The sequence below is a fragment of the Colletotrichum karsti genome, assembly GCF_011947395.1.
Source record: "Colletotrichum karsti strain CkLH20 chromosome Unknown Scaffold65, whole genome shotgun sequence".
Taxonomy (NCBI): Eukaryota; Fungi; Ascomycota; class Sordariomycetes; order Glomerellales; family Glomerellaceae; genus Colletotrichum; species Colletotrichum karsti.
Window position 1 is genome coordinate 188967 of NW_024065965.1, and position 18189 is coordinate 207155.

Below are 18189 nucleotides of genomic sequence, written 5' to 3' on the forward strand. Positions count from 1 at the left end.
CCTCTAAAGCTTAGCATTCCACGACTACCTGAAACCGGACTTTGGTGTACTTAAAAGAGAGCCCGATATCATCTCTGCCATCACAACATCAACATCACCACCAATATCTCTATTCAACCTTTATATTTTATAAAATGTCTGGACAACAGGGACGCAAGATCGCCATTGTCGGCGCCAGCGGCAACGTCGGTGGCCTGACCCTCAAGGCTCTTCTCGAGAAGGGCATCCACACTATCACCGCCGTTTCCCGCTCCGAATCCTCCGCCACCTTCCCCGAGGGCGTTATCGTCAAGAAGGGCAGCTACGAGGATGAAGACTTCCTCGTCTCTACATACAAGGGCCAGGACGTCGTCCTTCTCGCCCTCGGTTTCGACAGCTACGCAACCGGCCAGGACGTTCACATCCGCGCCGCCGCCAAGGCCGGCGTGAAGTGGATCCTGCCCACGGAGTTCGGCTCCGCCCCCGACCCGTCAAAGCTGCTCGAGTCCAGCCCCATCCTCCAGGGCAAGATCCAGATCCGCAAGAAGATCGAGGAGGCCGGCGCCAGCTGGATCGCTATCGTTAACAACCCCTGGTTCGACTGGTCCATGGGCGGCGGCTTCTGGGGCATCGACATCAAGAACCGCACCGCCAAGTTGTTCGACGGCGGCAAGACCAAGTTCATCACCACCAACCTGGCCACCACGGGCAAGGGAACCGCCGGTGTCCTGAGCCTCCCCGACGCCGAGTTGGAGAAGTACCGCAACAAGCCCTTCTACCTTAAGTCTTTCTACATCAGCCAGCGCGACATGCTTGACAGCATCCAGCGCGTCACCGGCACCACCGATAAGGACTGGAAGATCGAGGAGCCCGATGCCGCGGCCGTCGTTGCCAAGGCCGAGGAGGATGCTAAGAAGGGTGACCATTTCGCCGGCCTTATTGCATTCTACGTCAACCACATGCGTGCTGGTTTCGGCGGTGATTACAACGACAAGGTCACGGATCTGAGCAAGATCGGTCTTGAGGAGGAAAACCTCGACGAGACTGTGAAGAGGGTTGTGAAGGAGATTGGCGCTCAGTAGTCTGTTCTAGATCCATTATAACATTATAGCCAAACAGCAATTCTATTTCTCATCTTCCACATTTTCGCCACCGTCCGTTGAATGTTCACGGCTTCAAGAAGTCAAATTCTCGTGGTAATGATACTCACAACTGGTTTATATATCATTTGCTATTAATTTCCGGAGACTCTCATAGAGTTTCAATGCACTCAACGTCCAATCGAACACCCATCGCGCGAGGCCAAACAAAACCCAGAAGTGGCGAATCAACATCATCTGCCGTGACCTATCGCAGGCAGAAGTTGCTCGGCCATCATAAACCCCATCGGAGCACCCATCTCCATATCATTCGGGAAGGAGTTACGCCGCAGTTCTTTAGAGAATTCGCGACCCAGAAAGCAACCACAACAGCAAGCCATGCCGCGCATCATCCAGTCAGTCACACGAGATAGCCCTTTGAACATTTGGCCTAATGGTGTTCCTACACCACGTCTCATTCTGGCATACTCTTCGTTGGTCACAACGATTCTGTTCGGAATCATTACTTCCCAGCGACCGAATATGTCCTCGACAGCACCGTGACCGCCGTCGTCGACGGGGATTCGTATCACTGCCACAATACCCGTGATGGCGCGCGCGAGGAAGGTGAGAGTTCCGTAGACAGCACCGGCTGAGCAAGCTGCGCTGTAGTTGCTTATAGGCATACCTGAAGACCCCGTGTCAGTCGCCGTTGAAGTTGCAAGAGTCATGTGGTACTCACCTTGGTTCGTAGCCATGCGCGCAAATACGTATCCCCCAAGCGCGTTGAAGGGAATGAGAAATATCGCCCAGAGCTGGAGCTATACGTCAGAACGTGTTTTCTCCCTTGTAATTCTCGTGATTATTGAAGATGATCTGCTGCAACAACTTACCCAGCGAAAATAGTCGACTTCTCCATCAGCATCTGGCTTGGGCTTAATGTCACGAACCGTCTCGAAAAACAGCGGCACGGCTGCAACGACAGCTGCAACAACGAATTCTTTCGGGGCTGCCATTCTCTTAGTATTCCAATTCTCGCCACCAGGCGGTGGATCAAAAGGAGGCAGTGCTTACTCTCTCCAAGCACGATGTTGCCTACCTCTGTTGCGAGAAGAGGGCAGATGCCGAACGATGATGTGATCAAGAATAGCAACATGCCGAACACCATGTTGACGTGGTTCATGAGGACGATCTCTCGAAAGGTCAGCGTGGCAGCTTTCGTCAGTCCTGCCAGCGCGCCCATCTGTATGGCCAATGTTGACGGTGTTACTCCGTTCAGCTGAGCGCCGACTCTCACAGCGGCGGCACCGGCACCGGCATTGATGGCCAGATCAAGTATGGCAAGAATCCCAAACCCCCAAACTAACGGAAATGAGTGGAAAGTTTCCCCTTATGAGATCAAATGGGAAGACTTACTGGCTCGCCATGGAGCAGTGTTTGTGATGATGGGTGGCGGTTGCACTTCAACGTGACCAGGCGGAATCGCTCCAACGTTGTTCGGAGTCGGATCTTCCATGACAAATGATTTGGGTCTGTGAAAGAAGAATGAAAATATCTGATTATATTTGTCGATTCGGCATGAAAGTTAAAGCCTCCTGATCATGTCGACTCCACAGCAGCCGTGAAGCGTCCCGACGTGAAGGCCGTTGGAGTTACTTACATATTTGCATGCGACTCACCAAATCCACCATAAACCAGGAGCGCACATCCTCCAGTACCGTACCGCACAGAATGGGATGCATGACACTATTTCCAGCTAGTCGGGTCTCAGCTGAGGGGTGCCCAACGTGTGCTGCGACGCTTCAATGCCAAGACAGGGGTGGTTTTCAGCTTCATGGTGACAGGCACGTCGATTGGTTACGCCCCCAGTGTCTTATTGCTTTTCCACAGATATCAAGCCTCCGCACTCGCATAGATTGGATGCTAGACCCCCTCCAAGTGGAAAAACGCCTAAAGCTTGTTCGGACTAGCAAGGGCAACAGCGCATAGATGTCCTCTTCGGTGTGTCTCGACATGCTGGGTGAGGCAACCGGCGGCTCCGTTTCTCGAATGAGGACTCGCCATTCGCCTCGTAATAAGGAATTTTCTGGATGCCCTGTGACTAGTCATAAACGTGGCTGAAACTAATGAAAAGAGAGTCATGTCTTCGCGCAGGCACCCTCGGTTGCCTTCTGATCTATCAGGTGAGGCTGAATGAGTACTCGTGAAGCTTGAATTCGCCCGGCTGCGTTATCACATCATGAGTGACCACTATCGACGGTTAATGGAATGCACTCACAAAGCTTCATTTTCAAAGCTGTAGATATCGCATGATATGCAAATTGTCAATCCCCTCATCGTCTCAACCTGAGAACACAGAACATGGCGGCAAGCAACGAGACCATACCAGTTTGTGAGATCGAGGCGAACCCCGACGTTACAGGGACAGGAGTGCGTCAAGTTCCCGATCCACAATCTGTCAGTGCTAACGACAACGCAGATCCGGGCTTCCATCTACACACTCTGCTTGGCCTCCGGTATTCTGAAAACCATGATCAAGCTCATCACCTCCGACAAGAACTACTCTGAGTTTTGCCAGTCCATCAACTCAGCGTTGCAACTCCAAGGCCTCGCCCTACTCTGCACCGCTATTGTCCAGACCTTCCAAGGACAGCTGACGCTGTTCCACGCGATCTGCGTGCTCCATCTCCTCTCGCTACTAGGCTTCGGCCTCGTCGCGCAGAGGAAATATGCAGGCGGCGGCCTTATCCGCTGGCTCGTCCTGGCGATGTTCCGAGTCATCATCGCGTGCGCGTTCACCGCGCTCACGGCTTACATCTGGGTCACCGCACCGACCTTCGGGAGCCAGCCCGCCTGCAATGCGACGACCGTTTATGTCGTCTTCGGAGTCAGCATCAACGCCACCAGCGACGTGTTCCGATATGTCATTCTGGCTTTGATGGCGACCATGGTATTGGGCTGGGTGATGAGCATGGTCTTTTCTGTCATCATTGCACAATGTTGCTGCGGCGGGGTGAGGTCCGGGGTGAGGTGGGCGAGGGAAGCCAATCCGGACATCCAGACGTGGAAACGGTTCTGGGGCCAGATCGATGTGTCGGACGCGAGATACAAGCAGAATGCCATTTCGCAAAATGTGGTACAGCTGTTCATTCACACGGGCATCAATGTGTACATGATTGTCACGTTGGAGCAGATTGTTGGTCGAAATCACCTATCGGAAGAGGAGAAGGAGTGGACTTTTGGACAGGTTCTTGCGATCTTCGTGTTGCTCGGGGTTGTTGTCGAAGTCATCAACATCCTGCTCCCCAAGCTAGACGTTGGCGATGAACAACCATCTGTACATGAGGGAGTGGACATGCAACGGGGAGAACATCCTGGCGATAGAAGGCTCTTGGGAGATGGGAACTCAAACTGATAGCCCATGTACCCTATCTCTTGTTGTTACATAAATGGTCAGCTAGTTGTACACGCATTTTGAACTTGTAAATGGTCAACCCAATTCACTGAAGAGCGGAACAGAAAATTGGCTTAAAAGTGTTTGAATTGAACTATCACCGAGACTCCGAACCTGAAACTATCGGTATCACGCCATGACATTGACTCATAAACAGGATATCTTATACAGACAAAGCTATACTTTGGAAACTACCAGACCACCCCCATCGTCGACTCCATCCCGCCTCTCAAATTTCACCCTGAAAGCTGTTTAGACAACCGCTTAGTTGCTGGCAGTACCGTTGGAGCTGCCGGCCGAGCCTCCAACGAGCTTGCTGTTGAAAGCATCAGCAGCAGCCTGGTCCTGAGTGGCAGCAGTGGCGGCAGTCTCGGCCGCCTTGCAGCTGTCGATGGTCGCCTGAGGAGCCTTGCAGCTGTCCTGGAGGCGCTGGCAGATGAAACCGGCAATGATGCCAATCTTCTGAGCGGATCCGTGGTTGAAGTCCTGCTGGTTGTTGGCGATAAAAGCAGCGGAGTTGCGGTCGGCCAGCTTGTCGGAGAAGACGATGGTAGGGTCACTGCAGGAGCCGAAGTCGGTCGCCTGGCGCTTGAAGAAACGCTTGCGGAGGCTCGCCTGGGCGCGGCACTTGGAGTTCTGCTCGTCACACTGGGCGACGCCGCCGGTGAGCTGGCCGCTGTTGGCGGCGTTGGCGCACTTGTTGTGCTGGACGTCGCAGGAGCGGCCGAGAGCGGCGCCCTTGCCGACGAAGGTGTCGCCGTTGACGGAGAAGGGGCGGTTGCCGGTGCCCTGGATGACCGGGGGAGGAGCACCGCCGAGAGAGCCGGTGAAGGTCTGGACGTTGGTTCCGCTGCTGCCGGCGTCGGCGTTGCCGCCGTTGTTGTTGCCGGTGTTACCGCTGTTGTTGCCGCCGGCGTTACCGGTGGAGTTGTTGGCCGCGGCGTTGTTGGTCGAGCGGGCGGCGCAAGCGGCCGAGTTCTTGTTCTTGTTGGAAGCGTTGTTGTTCTTGTTGTTGTTGCTGCTGTTTCCAGTACCAGCGGTAGAGTTGCTGGCTCCAGAGGCGGCCCCAGAAGCGGCTCCGGAGGCAGTGCCGCCACCAGCAACAGGGAGACCATTGATGTTGATGTGAGTGGCCTTCAGCTCGCCAGTACCGCCAGTGATGGTGGACTTGATGCCGGCAACAGCAGCCGTGATCTCATCGGGAGTGGCGTCAAGAACAAGCTTCTTCTGGGTGAAGATGCAACCGGTGGGGTCGTTGTCCTCGTCGCAAGCGTTGCCCTTGAAAGTGGTGTCGGCCTTGTCTCCAGGGGCGAAGGTGCCGCTCTCAAGAGCAAGCATGGGGTCGCCGCCGACGGAAGCCAGCTGCTTGGCTAGCTCAAGAGTGACGGCCTTGTTGTCGGCCGCCGCGTTATCGGTGGCAGGGTCCTGGTGAGACTTGATGGCGGCGATCTCGGGGTTCACGGCCTTGTCGGTGCAAGCCGCGCTGGCCACACCAACACCGGCAGTGTTTCGCTCGAGAGCGGCGTAGACGAGCGCGCCGGACATGCCACGGATGTCCTTGGCCGCCTTGGCGTTGGTGAAGGCCTGGTCGGCCGTCTCCTGGTGCAAGCAGGCGAGGTTGGTGACCTGGCCTGCACCGGCCTTGGCCGCACCGTCACCGAGGAGACCGAAGACGGGATCGGCAATGGCCTTCGGGTTCTCCTTGTTGAGGAACTCGCGGGTGATGTTCAAGAAGATCTCGTGAGAGTGCTCCTGGGGAACCTCACGCTTGGCCATGCGGCGGACATGGTGGTGGCGGTGGTAGGTACCGGCCTCGGCGAGAGCCAGGAGGGAAGAAGCGGCGACAGCGACAGCTTGGTACTTCATCTTGACCGAGATTGATAATGATTATCGACGTCGAATGTGGTTCGAACAGAAAAGACCGGCCTTCTGCCTAAAAGTTAATCGACTGAAGTAGTATCGAAAAAAAGTCGTTAAAGAATATGGTAAAAACGTTAAGGATGCGATCAAAGGCGATGCAAAGAATGGAATGAGTTCGCAGAACTCGAGGTGAAGGAATGAAACGAAACGGCGAAGAGAATGTCGTACGAAGATGAGAAGCTATAGCCAAGAGGAATAGATCTGGTGCCGAGAGGAAGATCAGCCAGCCTTATAAAGAAAAGATTGGATGGAAAAGACGATCATAGAACATCCCTGGTACATCAGTGGAATTCAGACGGTCGAGAGCATGAGCCGCATCCTTGGCCAGCATAGGCCGGCAAAGCGGAGGGATGAGACTCAAGGAGTTCAGCCAAATGGAGCCCCCCGGGGAGGAGGCCGAAGGGTTTGATGCGAGACGAGACGAAGAAGACCGGTTAGGACGGCCATGAGAAGATTGCCAGGTACAGGAAACTGTTGGGCCCGAAGCCATGGTCTGGCATGTGCCGGGGAGGCTGACCTGGGGTGCAGGGGAGATGACTGACAACAGAGACACGATAAACGTCAGTGTCATCGCCATGTCAGCCACGGATGAGGCAGGTAAGTGGATATTGTGAAGCCGTCATGGTGTCAACCGGACTCAAAACCAACAGCAAAACGCGCTGTTGTTGCCGCTGCCCACACGTCCTGCGCGTGTTTTGGTGAGTTGACCGCCATCACGAACAAGGGTCGCGATACGATATGGGCAGAGTTTTCGGGTAGCGATGCGACGAATGGAGACGCAAACTGCGCAGCGGCAAAGAGTTCAGACTCAAGACAGCGATGTGTACGGCAAGATGAGGCGGAAGATCAGACAGAATCAGCCGCAGAATGTCATGGAGCGAGTTTCGACCGGGGTATGGGCGGTAATGTTTTGAGTGCCCTCGCTTTGCCCCCATGCGTCACATCGGTCGGCCCAAAAGCCCCCCGCCCCCCACGACAAAATGCTTGATTCTTCACAACACCCAATGAACGCGCCCCGTGAATTCCGGATTGCGAACTCCCCGGCGTTGGATGGTGGGTAAGGGGTCACTTTTGCAATCTGCTTAAGGCTTAGTGTAGGGGTCTCTCCGCTGCTGAAGATACCGCGTGCCGTGTATTTGGAGGCGAGAAACACCTCCGAGTTGGCTATTTTGCTACGATTTGCCTGGCCGGCGGTAAGGTGGCGGCTTACAAACCTGAAATGAAGACATCTAGGCCCTCAGGAACAAGGACCGGGACGCCCATTTCGGCATCTCGCACCGAGCAAGATCTGTGGCCCAACAAGCCTTCTGCCGCTTTTCGCAGTTGGACCCGGGAACCAAATATTGAAGATGAACGGTTAATCTATCTCAACCGAGATAATAATGGGACAGCGAGGCTTGTTGGACTAGCGCTTGAGCTTATTGACCTTATTAACTGGGAAGCAATCACGGAAGTTCTCCACCTCAGCACTGTCATCCGGGCTGGTCTCATCAATTGCAAAGTGGAAGTCAAAATGCTTCCTTTTGAGTTGACAGAACACCCTCTTCTTTCGAAATCCTTCTTCTTTTGGAAGATTTCAACGTCATGACATCCATCCCGCCAGTCAGCCCAGAACTCTGCTGGAATCTGCCGACGACACGGTTGACCAGGCTCATGGGGCATTCCAAGTGGGCCATCCTGCCGTTGACCACCACAAGATCTGGTGTTTCAGACGATCGCAGACTTCAGACGCATCAGTGCCAAGGGGGAAATTCTCAGACGCTATCACCATGCGGTCTTAGCCACCCTCGTGCGTCATGTGTGAGTGGCAGGCCGGTCATCCCAGCCATGCGTCCACCCGGGCGGGGTTGATTCACTTATTGACAGGCAGTCGTTCCCTTGAGATTTTCTTCTCTCGTGGTATGATTTTCCTCGCGCCTTCGGAGTTCGGCTTGGGACGATTTATGATATGACTCGAGCTTTCCCGTGCAGTGCTTTCCTGTTCGATCAGACGACCGGGCGACCGGACGATTTTGCGTCTGAACCGGCCTATTATCATGGGAGAGATCATCTATTTTAACCCTTATGAGAGCTCTGTTAATCATGTCGACCGAACCTTCAGTTCGCTTGATGTTATGAGATGAGCGGCAGTGTGGTTTGGACGGCCCGTACTCCCGATAACGACAAAGCGTCGAGTCCAACAAAGTGAACTCCAGATGCCGAAAGGGATTGCTCGTTTCACTATACCGAGCATCTCATTAAATCCTGAGGCTTTTCTCATCTTTTTATGAGACCAGAGTTTGGGAGCATCTTAATCAACACTTCTGACCGGTGTCATCCGCGATTGTTAGCCAAGATTTATCCTTTCCCCGCCGATTCGGGAATGTGGCCGAACATCAAACAGATCAGACACTAGCAGCGGCAGATCATCGCGAGGTTTACTGGGCACAACAATGCCCTGAGCTCACGGCGTCATGCCCAGACGCCCAGAGTGACCGCATGCGAGACAACGTTATGGCACCCAACTTCATCAGGACATGACTTTACGAACACCCTTGAAAAAGATGTCTGGACAAGACCCAAAACTTTTCTGGCAACACCGACTTCTATTCTTATTTACGGAGTCCTGTCACGGATTGAAAAGTAGCGATTCCTAATTCAACTACATGGGTGTCTCTTTCCTATCCTCTTCTTTTCTTTTCTTTTAGATTCTGCCAGCTGACCCTGATTTCGTTTCAACTTTCAGTTTTCATATGGAAGATATGGGGCATGCAGCCCGGGCATTTGTACCCGTGAAACGATAGACTTCACTGCCAGTATTATTCGGCTCGAAAGGTCAGCACCATAACTAGCTTATCTATGTTCTAACAGAAGTGCGGTTGCAGGGTCTGTAGAAGATGCCTTTTTGGAAAACAAGCCCTGTTGCTGAAGCTATGTTGATATCACGCAGCAGCAGCTCTTATACTTCAGCTCTAGTTGACTCGCTGAATGTATAGCAAAGCACCGTTTTTGACGGAGTATCTAAAAAGATTAGACCTCTCTCCTAATAAGCTTGCGGCAGAGGATCCATCTTAATTGACACAGACACAGCGCTTTTTTTGTGGGTTCAATCGTACAATGGCAGCCTCAGGAGAGTTTGTTCATGTAATTTTGGTTACCTCTTTGCTCCCATCTAATGAGATGGCTGTCCACACGTTCACTTTTGGGGCTATATGATCAAATTTCACTTTAAAGGTGGATGAAATCGAGAAATAGTTCACAATGATACTCCAGTGGTAAGGTCGATTAACAGTCGGTCTGGTTAGGCAACTCTCGAGCCTATTCGATAAAGGCAGTCGAACGACAAATACTTTGTAGCCGACACTAAAATCAACCTCGACCGTTGGTGATAGGAATTGGTCAATGGTGGAAAGCTTCATATGGAGTTGCGACAGATGTTCTTCAACTTCATCCATGATACGTCTCGGGTGACAACGATATAATCTCAATAGGACATTCCTTTTATTGAACAATGAGGCTCTGAAGCTTTGAAAGCTATGGCACAGTTGAGCTTAGGAGATCTGAGAAAAGCGCTCACCTTTTTGATCTCTGTTAATGAAGTATGACCCTTATTTTACTTGCTTGGCAGGGCCTAAACCTCGTAACTTGCTGTCTCGAGAATCCTAGTGGCGTTCTCACTGTGTCTGCGTACAATATTCAGGAGCTTCTCACCCTAGCCTTGGCTGTGTAACCTGATAGTCGTGTAGTGTCTCAGTACGTTATATGATTTGTCCACCTGGCCGACGGTGACGCGGCATGTCTTTCGACACAAGATTTTATCCCCCGCGCCTGTGTTTGCTTATTTCTCAGCCCGCGCCGGCCCTATTGCTTTTCCGTTCCATTGACTTTCTGGCATCTTGCACCCAACGTCGCGCACTTACGAAAAGATATCGTTTCTGCGTGTCTGCGTGTCTGCTCGGAAGCATACAGCGCGACCTTAGATACCGCGACTGCATGCACTTCAAGCAGCTCTTCTTCATTAGATAACACAATATCTTTTTCAAACTATCCTGAAGCTGCCAACTCTAGGCCCAGGCTGCTTTTCGTCAGCTTCCATGTCGGCACCAGAACACCTCGGGATGGAGCCCGCCATCAGTATGGACGATTACACCGTCGGATGGGTGTGCGCGCTTCCCCTCGAAATGGCCGCTGCGAGAGCCATGCTCGACGAGCTTCATCCGAATCCTTCTTTACAGGACCCGGCCGACCACAACTGCTATACGCTAGGCCAGATGCGAGGCCACAACGTGGCAATCGCGTGTCTGCCCGCAGGCGTGTTTGGAACTACATCCGCTGCTACCGTCGCCAAAGATATGCTACGGACCTTTCGATATATACGCTTCGGGTTGATGGTTGGCGTCGGCGGTGGCGTGCCGTCCGAAGAAGACGACATCCGCTTGGGCGACGTGATCGTCAGCAAGCCCACCGGCACTAGTGGAGGCGTTATTCAGTACGACCTGGGCAAGGCTGTGCAGGGAGGCGGCTTCGAACGCGTGGGCACACTCAACACGCCGCCTCAAGTCCTCTTGAACGCGCTGGGCAGTCTCGAAGCCAAGCACATATGCGGAGACAGCCACATACCTCAGTTCCTCTCTGACTTCGTGCGTCGATACCCCAAGATGAGAAGCAGCTTCGGTCATCAAGGCGCCGCCCATGACGTTCTCTTCAGTGCGGAATACGACCATGTCGGATCCGAACCCACGTGCGAACAGTGCGATGACAGGCAGACTGTCCAGCGTGCTAGCAGGGACGACGCAGATCCAGTCGTCCACTACGGGATTATAGGTTCTGGCAATTCAGTTATCAAGGACGGGCGAACGCGTGACCGACTACGCCGCGAGCATAGAGTCCTCTGTTTCGAGATGGAAGCAGCGGGTCTCATGCAGGAATTCCCATGCCTTGTTATCCGCGGCGTTTGCGACTATGCCGACTCGCACAAGAACAAGAAATGGCAGGGATATGCAGCCGCAACGGCGGGGGCTTTTGCGAAAGAGCTTCTCTCTGTCATTTCGCCCGCCAATGTTCTCAAACAGGAGCCTGTCCCGCCCGTGGTCTCTGGTATGTAGCATTCTGCGTCGCCCATCTCAGAGAGCAGGCTTGTGTTCTTCATGTAGATCTCATTCCCGTTTCAACATCTATCGTCTTGTATACCATGTTCCCCCTGCGTGAGTGCGTCCGCCGCTAACTTAGATGGCAGATCCCGTGCTCCATGACCTTGTCGCTACGACGACGGAAGCTATCGCGACACAGACACATTGTCAGAACATACGACACCAAAGCGAAGAGGAGGCTAAATGCCACCAGTCCTTCAAGACCTCTCAATACGAAAAGTTCAAGAACATCAACCCTAATCGGGTCGAAGGGACATGCAAGTGGGTTCTGGAGCATCCTCACTTTCAGCAGTGGCTGGAGAGCCCTAGAGACGACCTGCTTTGGATTTCAGCCGACCCTGGTTGCGGTAAATCAGTGCTAGCGAGGTCTCTTATTGAAAAAGAGCTATCTGCGCAGGCCGTCCATCATCATACAGTGTGCTATTTCTTCTTTAAGGACAATGAGGAACAGGACAGAGTGGCGACTGCACTATGCGCCCTTCTCCACCAGCTTTTTGGGAGCCAACCACACCTTCTGCGCCATGCTCGGGCTGCTTACAAGAAGAATGGAGACAAGCTGCAGAGTGAGGTTGCAGAGTTGTGGCGCATTCTCATAGACGCTTCCAAAGACGACGAGGCGAAGACAGCCGCCTCTAAAGACAATGGGTCGCAGACCATCATCTGCGTCCTCGACGCGCTCGACGAATGTATCAGCAGAGATCGTAAGATGCTGATAGAGCGGCTAACGGACTTCTACATGCATCGCACGTCAATGTCAACCAGGAACATCACGCTCAAGTTTCTCGTAACTAGCCGCCCATACCAAGATATTGCGTCCGGCTTCAGCCGTATACCTCCTGAACTTCCATCGATCCGGCTGGCCGGTGAGGAAAGCAACGCGGAAATCAGCAGGGAGATCAATCTGGTTATTTGTGCTGCTGTCGAACAGGTTGGCCGAGAAAATCAGCTCAATGAGCACAAGCGGGATATCTTGCGTCGAAGACTTCTGGAGACCCCGAACAGAACATATCTCTGGTTGTATCTCATGCTCGAAGAGCTCCCTAACCTAGACAAAAGCACGAGCATGGCGTTCCAGAGCGATATCAACTCCCTCCCGCAATCAGTCGAACAAGCATATGAACGGATACTAAGCAGGCATAGAGGCCAACGGCACAAGGTCGAGGCACTCCTTCACATTATTGTCGGTGCTCGCCGGCCTCTCAACGTGGTGGAGGTACTCGTGGCATACCAAATGGCAACAGTGGAGCCAAGTCCCATCAAACATAGCAAGCTCGAACTTGATTCTGCGGGTTTCAAAACGCATGTTCGGGATCTGTGCGGCCTATTCGTCTTCGTCAATGACGATCGCATCTTCATGATACACCAAACGGCCAAGGAATTTCTCCTGGCCAGGGATGGCTTTCCAGATCCGCCGGATGGGTTTTGGAGACATTCTCTACATGCACAGAGCTCGGAGGCAGTGATGGCGCGACTCTGCGTGCAATACCTGTTGTTCGAAGATATCCGGAACAGCTGGGTTCCAACCAACACTGCCAGAAACGAGGAGCAGGTCGATAAGAACGGGGAGAATTCCCTCTTCACATATTCATCGGCGTACCGGCCAGCTCGCGTTCTCGATGCGAAAGTTTCTGAAGGCGGGATGGACCATCATATTGATGAGCGGTATAATATAGGGAGAAGAAGTTCCGAAACGGGGACATCACAACCTGTCATCCAAGACAACTGGGTTCCCACCAGTACTGCCGGAAGCGAGAAGCACGTCGACGACGACAGGGAATATCCCCTGTTCACGTATTCGGCGACGCACTGGCCGTCTCACTTTCTCTCTTCTAAAGCTCTTCAAGGCGAGATGGACCATCAAATCGACAAGTTGTACGATATGCGGAGCAAGCGTTACGAAAAATGGACATCTGTATTTTGGCGGGCCAATCACCCGTACCGAAGTCAACGTGGCATCCGAGACGTGCATTTGGCAGCGTTGAACGGCCACGACGGGGCTCTCCGGCGAATACTGGACTCGAATGAAACAAGTCTGGACGTGAAGGACAGCGATGGTCTGACCCCACTGACATGGGCTTCTCTTAATGGTCACGAAGTCGTCGTTCAGACGCTACTCGACAGGCGTGCGGACATCAATAGCATATGCGACAGTGTTGGCACTGCCCTCCAAGCCGCCTCCCAAAGGGGTCATAAAGAGATCGTTTGGCTGTTGCTTAATAAGGGGGCAAATGCCAACACGCAAAGCGAAAACACTCCCAGCGCGATCCATGAAGCATCGCGGCGAGGGTTCATCGACATTGTGGCAATGCTTCTTGGAAAGGGTGCGTATGTCAACACACATTGCGGTAGTATCCGCTCACATGTCAACGATGGCTTCTCGTCCGGCATGACGATCTCTTGCAGTTTTCCAGACGGACAACGTACACCCGAAAAGGGCCCATATGACAGTATGCGGCGTCAACTCAAGAGTGCGACACAAGTCAATCAACTGAACGGAAACTTGAGCACACCTCTCTTCGCGGCCGTATGTGGGGGCTACAGCACAATTGCCGAGATGCTCCTGAGCAATGGGGCGGAAACTAGCACACGGGACGGCAGTGCCCTCCTTATGGCTATCCCTCGAGGCTCTGACGATATTGTTCAGACCCTTCTTGAGAGGGGGGTAGATATCAATATGCCGGACGAAAATGGCAATCCCCTTTGGACAGCCGTGTCTCAAGGCCACATCAAGATCGTGCGCATGCTTCTCGAAAAGGGGGCGGACATAAATATGCGAGTCGGAAATGACAGCAATACCCTTCTGGGGGCTATTGCTCGAGGTCGTTATGACATTGTCCAGATCCTCCTCCAGGGGGGTGCAGATTTCAGGAGAGAGCACACTGTCAGGAGCCGTTTCTATGTTGGAAACGCAACCATATACGGCGATGCTCTTCTTATCGCATCTTTCACGGGCCAGGACAAAATAGTTCAGTTGCTTCTCGATGAAGGAGCAAACGCCAACGGACAAGGGGGCCAATATGGTACCGCACTCCAGGCTGCGTCTCATGAAGGCCATCTTGGAGTTATACATATATTGCTCAATGCGGGCGCCGACATCGATGTGGCTGGCGGTTCATTTGGTAACGCCCTGCAAATTGCTTGTCGTGAGGGTCATTTTGATACTGCACAAACCCTGGTTGATAAGGGTGCTAATATCAATGCTCAGTGTGGCGTGGATGGCAACGCGCTTCAGGCAGCGTCACTTCGGGGCCATCACACCATCGTCCAAATGCTCCTAGAGCAAGGTGCGGAAGTCAATACAGAGCAGTGTGGTCTCTACAGCAACCCTCTACAGGCTGCTGTTTGCAAAAGCCATGAGCGGATTGTCGAGATGCTGCTGGATAGGAAAGCCGACGTTAATGCGAAATGCCGCAGCGTGGAACAGTATCATCAGGCTGCATCCTTCATCTTCACCGAACCTACATGTGGCTCGGGCCGCAAAACTGCACTGTTGGGACGACGCGACAGACGTGACGATATCACCTCGATCCGCCCCCGTAGAACAATGACACCCGACAGATTTCTCTTAATTAAACTAAACAGCAAATACCTTTCCACAGGGTCGCCAACGGCGGATAGCAACCGTTACAACAACGCACTTGAGGCTGCGTGCCAACGAGGCAATGTCGAAGTCGTTCAGATGCTACTCAATAATGGTGCCAACATCAAAACTCAAAACGACAATGGAGAACTTGCTCTTCAATTAGCTATTCTGAGTCAAAATGAGGCGATTGTTGAGATGATCCTCGACAGGGTTGCAGATGTCAACGCTTTAAGCAGTGACAGCAGTGCTCTCCATTTAGCCTCAGAGCGAGGTTATACGGGGATCGTTAAGATCCTCCTCACTAGGGGCGCAAACGTCAACGCCAAAGTCAACGGCGGTCGCTTTGGCACAGCCCTTGAAGCTGCATCGAATCAAAGGCATGAGGAGACTGTACGGATTCTTCTTGATTACGGCGCAAATATCAACGCAAGCGGCCACTTCCGAAATTGTCTCGAGGCTGCGTGGTTTGGTGGCAATGAAACCATCATCCAACTGCTTCTTGAAGAGGGTGCCGACATTAGCACACTATTTGGTGAACGTTTTGGTAGTTTGCTTTCATCAGTATGCTTTAGGGGCGATGAAGTAGGTCTCCGCATGCTCCTGGATAAGTGCCCAGATTTCGATATTGAAGGTGGCGAGAATGGTGGCCAGGCTCTTCAAGCTGCATCTGCTCAAGGCCATGAAGGCATGGTCCAGATGCTTCTCAACAAAGGTGCATATGTCAATGGACGAAGAAGAACCCTTGATACATTTCTCAGCGCTCTTTATTCCGCCTCAGAGAAAGGACATAGCCTAATTGTAGGAATGCTCCTCAACAAGGGCGCGGACCCAAACATAAAAGGCGGCCTACATGGCAACGCTCTACAGGCAGCCGTCCACTATGGCAATAGCGAAATTGTTCAACTGCTCCTCAATAAGGGCGCAGACGTCAACGCGCGACACAGAAAGGGGGCAACCAACGCGCTTGAAGAAGCAGTCTCTCACAACAAACAAGATATAGTCCAGATGCTCCTTGACAATGGGGCAGACGTTAATGCAGTAGGCGGGGAGAAGGGTACTGCTCTTCTTATTGCATGCCTCCGTGGCAACGAAACGACTGTCCGGATGCTTCTCAACAAAGACGCAAATGTCAATTTGCAAGACCATGCGCCTAGCGAGACTATCACAGCGGCAGTTCAAGCCAAACTCAGAAACGGCTGCAAGAACCCCCTACAGGTAGCAGTCTCAAGGGGCGAGAAGCAAATTGTCCAAATGCTCTTAAGCAAAGGGGCAGATGTGAATATCCAAAGCAGTGAGGATAAAAATGCTCTTCAATTGGCTATTTCTAATGGTCATGATGAGATTGCCGAATTGCTTCTGAGTCATGGGGCTGATATCAACGCCCAAGATAGTGAGGGCAGCAACGTGCTCCAGCTGGCTATTCTAAGGGACAACAACAGGATTATCGATATACTACTTAGAAGAGGGGTGAATGTCAACTTGTCAAGCAATGAGGGCAGCAGTGCTCTTTATCTTGCATCTCTGCGAGGTAACGAAACAGTATCCAGGAAACTCGTGGATAAGGGTGCTGATATGGCCACCCGATCTGAAAGACATCATAATGCTGTTTGGGCTGCTTCCTCCCGAGGCTATGACAGAATCGTCTACATGCTTTTGGATAAGATCACAGACGTTGAGGGAAACGACAATCTTCTGCTAGATGCAGTCTACACGGCGTCGGAAAGAGGCTTTAGTACCATCGTCCGTATGCTCCTTCACCAGGGGGCCAGTCCTGATGCCGCGGGGGGTGAGGAGAGTAATGCTCTACAGGCTGCCTCCCTCAATGGTCACACCGAAGCAGTTCAGATGCTTCTGAGAGCGGGCGCGGATGCCAATGCACGATGCGGCTACTACGGCGACGCCCTTCAAGCCGCTTCTCACGGCGGCCACGATGCGACAGTTCGGGTGCTTCTGGAGGCTGGCGCGGTTGTGAATATGACGCACGGTCATTTCGGCGGCGCTCTCACGGCCGCGTCCCACGGTGGCCACGACATGACGGTCCAGACACTCCTTCACGCCGGCGCAGATGTAAACGTGCGGCATGGCACCTTCGGCGGCGCCCTGGCGGCTGCGTCACTCAAGGGCCATGATACGACGGTTCGCTTACTCCTTGATTCGGGCGCGGATTTGAGCGGCCTCTTCGGCAATGCCCTGCGAGCAGCGTGCTACAATGGCCACGATAGAACGGTCCGGATACTGCTAGAGGAGGCCAGCACGGAAACTGGCGTACACTACGACCTTGGCAATGCTCTTCGGGCCGCCGTATTGAGAGGCCATACGAAAGTTATGAAGACGCTTTTTCAAAAGGGTGCGGATTTCAGGATGGAAACCGAACCCTTAGATGGCGTTCTCGGACGCGCAGCCTCTTTAGGCGACAGTCAAATCGTCAAAATGATCCTCAGCGCGACGAATTTCAGCGCACGGAATGAGGCTATTGCAAGCGCCCTTCATGCGTCATCCCGTGAGGGCCACGTTCATGTTATCAGAATACTCTTGGCTGAAGGCATTGATGTCAACGTACAACTTCAAGACCAGGGCAGTGCCCTTTATGCTGCATCAGAGGAAGGGCATACTGCAACCGTCGAGATGGTTCTCCAAAGGGGCGCAGATGTTCATGTAAACGGTGGACACTTTGGAAATGCTCTTCAGGCGGCATCCTCCAGAGGGCATGAAAGAATCGTGAAATTACTGCTAGACCGTGGTGCTAATATCAATGCACCAGGGGGGTACTATGGTAGCGCTCTTCAGGCAGCATTGTTGGATGGACACGACAGCATCTTCCAGATGCTGCTCGACAAGTGCGCTGAAGAAAAGGTCTTAAAGCGCTCGGCTTCCAGCGATCTTGGGCTGACCCATACGTGAGTAAACCCGGCTAATGTACTTCTTGATAGATACTGATACCTCATGCACTTCACAGTTCTAAGATGATGAAGATGGATACGCGGGCCTAGAAGATGCTGGTGCTACGGTCACATCCTCAACCTTATCCTGGGCCTTTCTATCTGT

At 52.9% G+C, this 18189-nt stretch overlaps 5 protein-coding genes across 5 annotated transcripts; 3 read left to right on the forward strand and 2 right to left on the reverse strand.

The window, feature by feature from the left end:
- Window positions 1-134: 134 nt before the first annotated feature.
- CkaCkLH20_12803 (uncharacterized protein) lies at window positions 135-1061 on the forward strand (the record flags this gene model as incomplete). Its single annotated transcript, XM_038895515.1, has 1 exon — window positions 135-1061. One exon carries the CDS (start codon window positions 135-137, stop codon window positions 1059-1061), a length of 927 nt encoding a protein of 308 aa, XP_038739221.1.
- Window positions 1062-1312: 251 nt separating this feature from the next.
- On the reverse strand, window positions 1313-2574 carry CkaCkLH20_12804 (uncharacterized protein; the record flags this gene model as incomplete). Its single annotated transcript, XM_038895516.1, has 5 exons — window positions 1313-1746; window positions 1801-1873; window positions 1952-2067; window positions 2133-2420; window positions 2475-2574. 5 exons carry the CDS (start codon window positions 2572-2574, stop codon window positions 1313-1315), a joined length of 1011 nt encoding a protein of 336 aa, XP_038739222.1.
- Window positions 2575-3419: 845 nt separating this feature from the next.
- Window positions 3420-4473, forward strand: CkaCkLH20_12805 (uncharacterized protein; the record flags this gene model as incomplete). The annotated part of the gene is made up of 2 exons (XM_038895517.1): window positions 3420-3488; window positions 3538-4473. The coding sequence occupies 2 exons, from the start codon at window positions 3420-3422 to the stop codon at window positions 4471-4473; spliced, it is 1005 nt and encodes a 334-aa protein (XP_038739223.1).
- A 303-nt stretch (window positions 4474-4776) lies between these two features.
- CkaCkLH20_12806 (uncharacterized protein) lies at window positions 4777-6378 on the reverse strand (the record flags this gene model as incomplete). Its single annotated transcript, XM_038895518.1, has 1 exon — window positions 4777-6378. The coding sequence occupies one exon, from the start codon at window positions 6376-6378 to the stop codon at window positions 4777-4779; it is 1602 nt and encodes a 533-aa protein (XP_038739224.1).
- Window positions 6379-10505: 4127 nt separating this feature from the next.
- On the forward strand, window positions 10506-18134 carry CkaCkLH20_12807 (uncharacterized protein; the record flags this gene model as incomplete). The annotated part of the gene is made up of 5 exons (XM_038895519.1): window positions 10506-11508; window positions 11565-11615; window positions 11735-11908; window positions 11978-18041; window positions 18101-18134. 5 exons carry the CDS (start codon window positions 10506-10508, stop codon window positions 18132-18134), a joined length of 7326 nt encoding a protein of 2441 aa, XP_038739225.1.
- Between the last annotated feature and the right edge of the window lie 55 nt (window positions 18135-18189).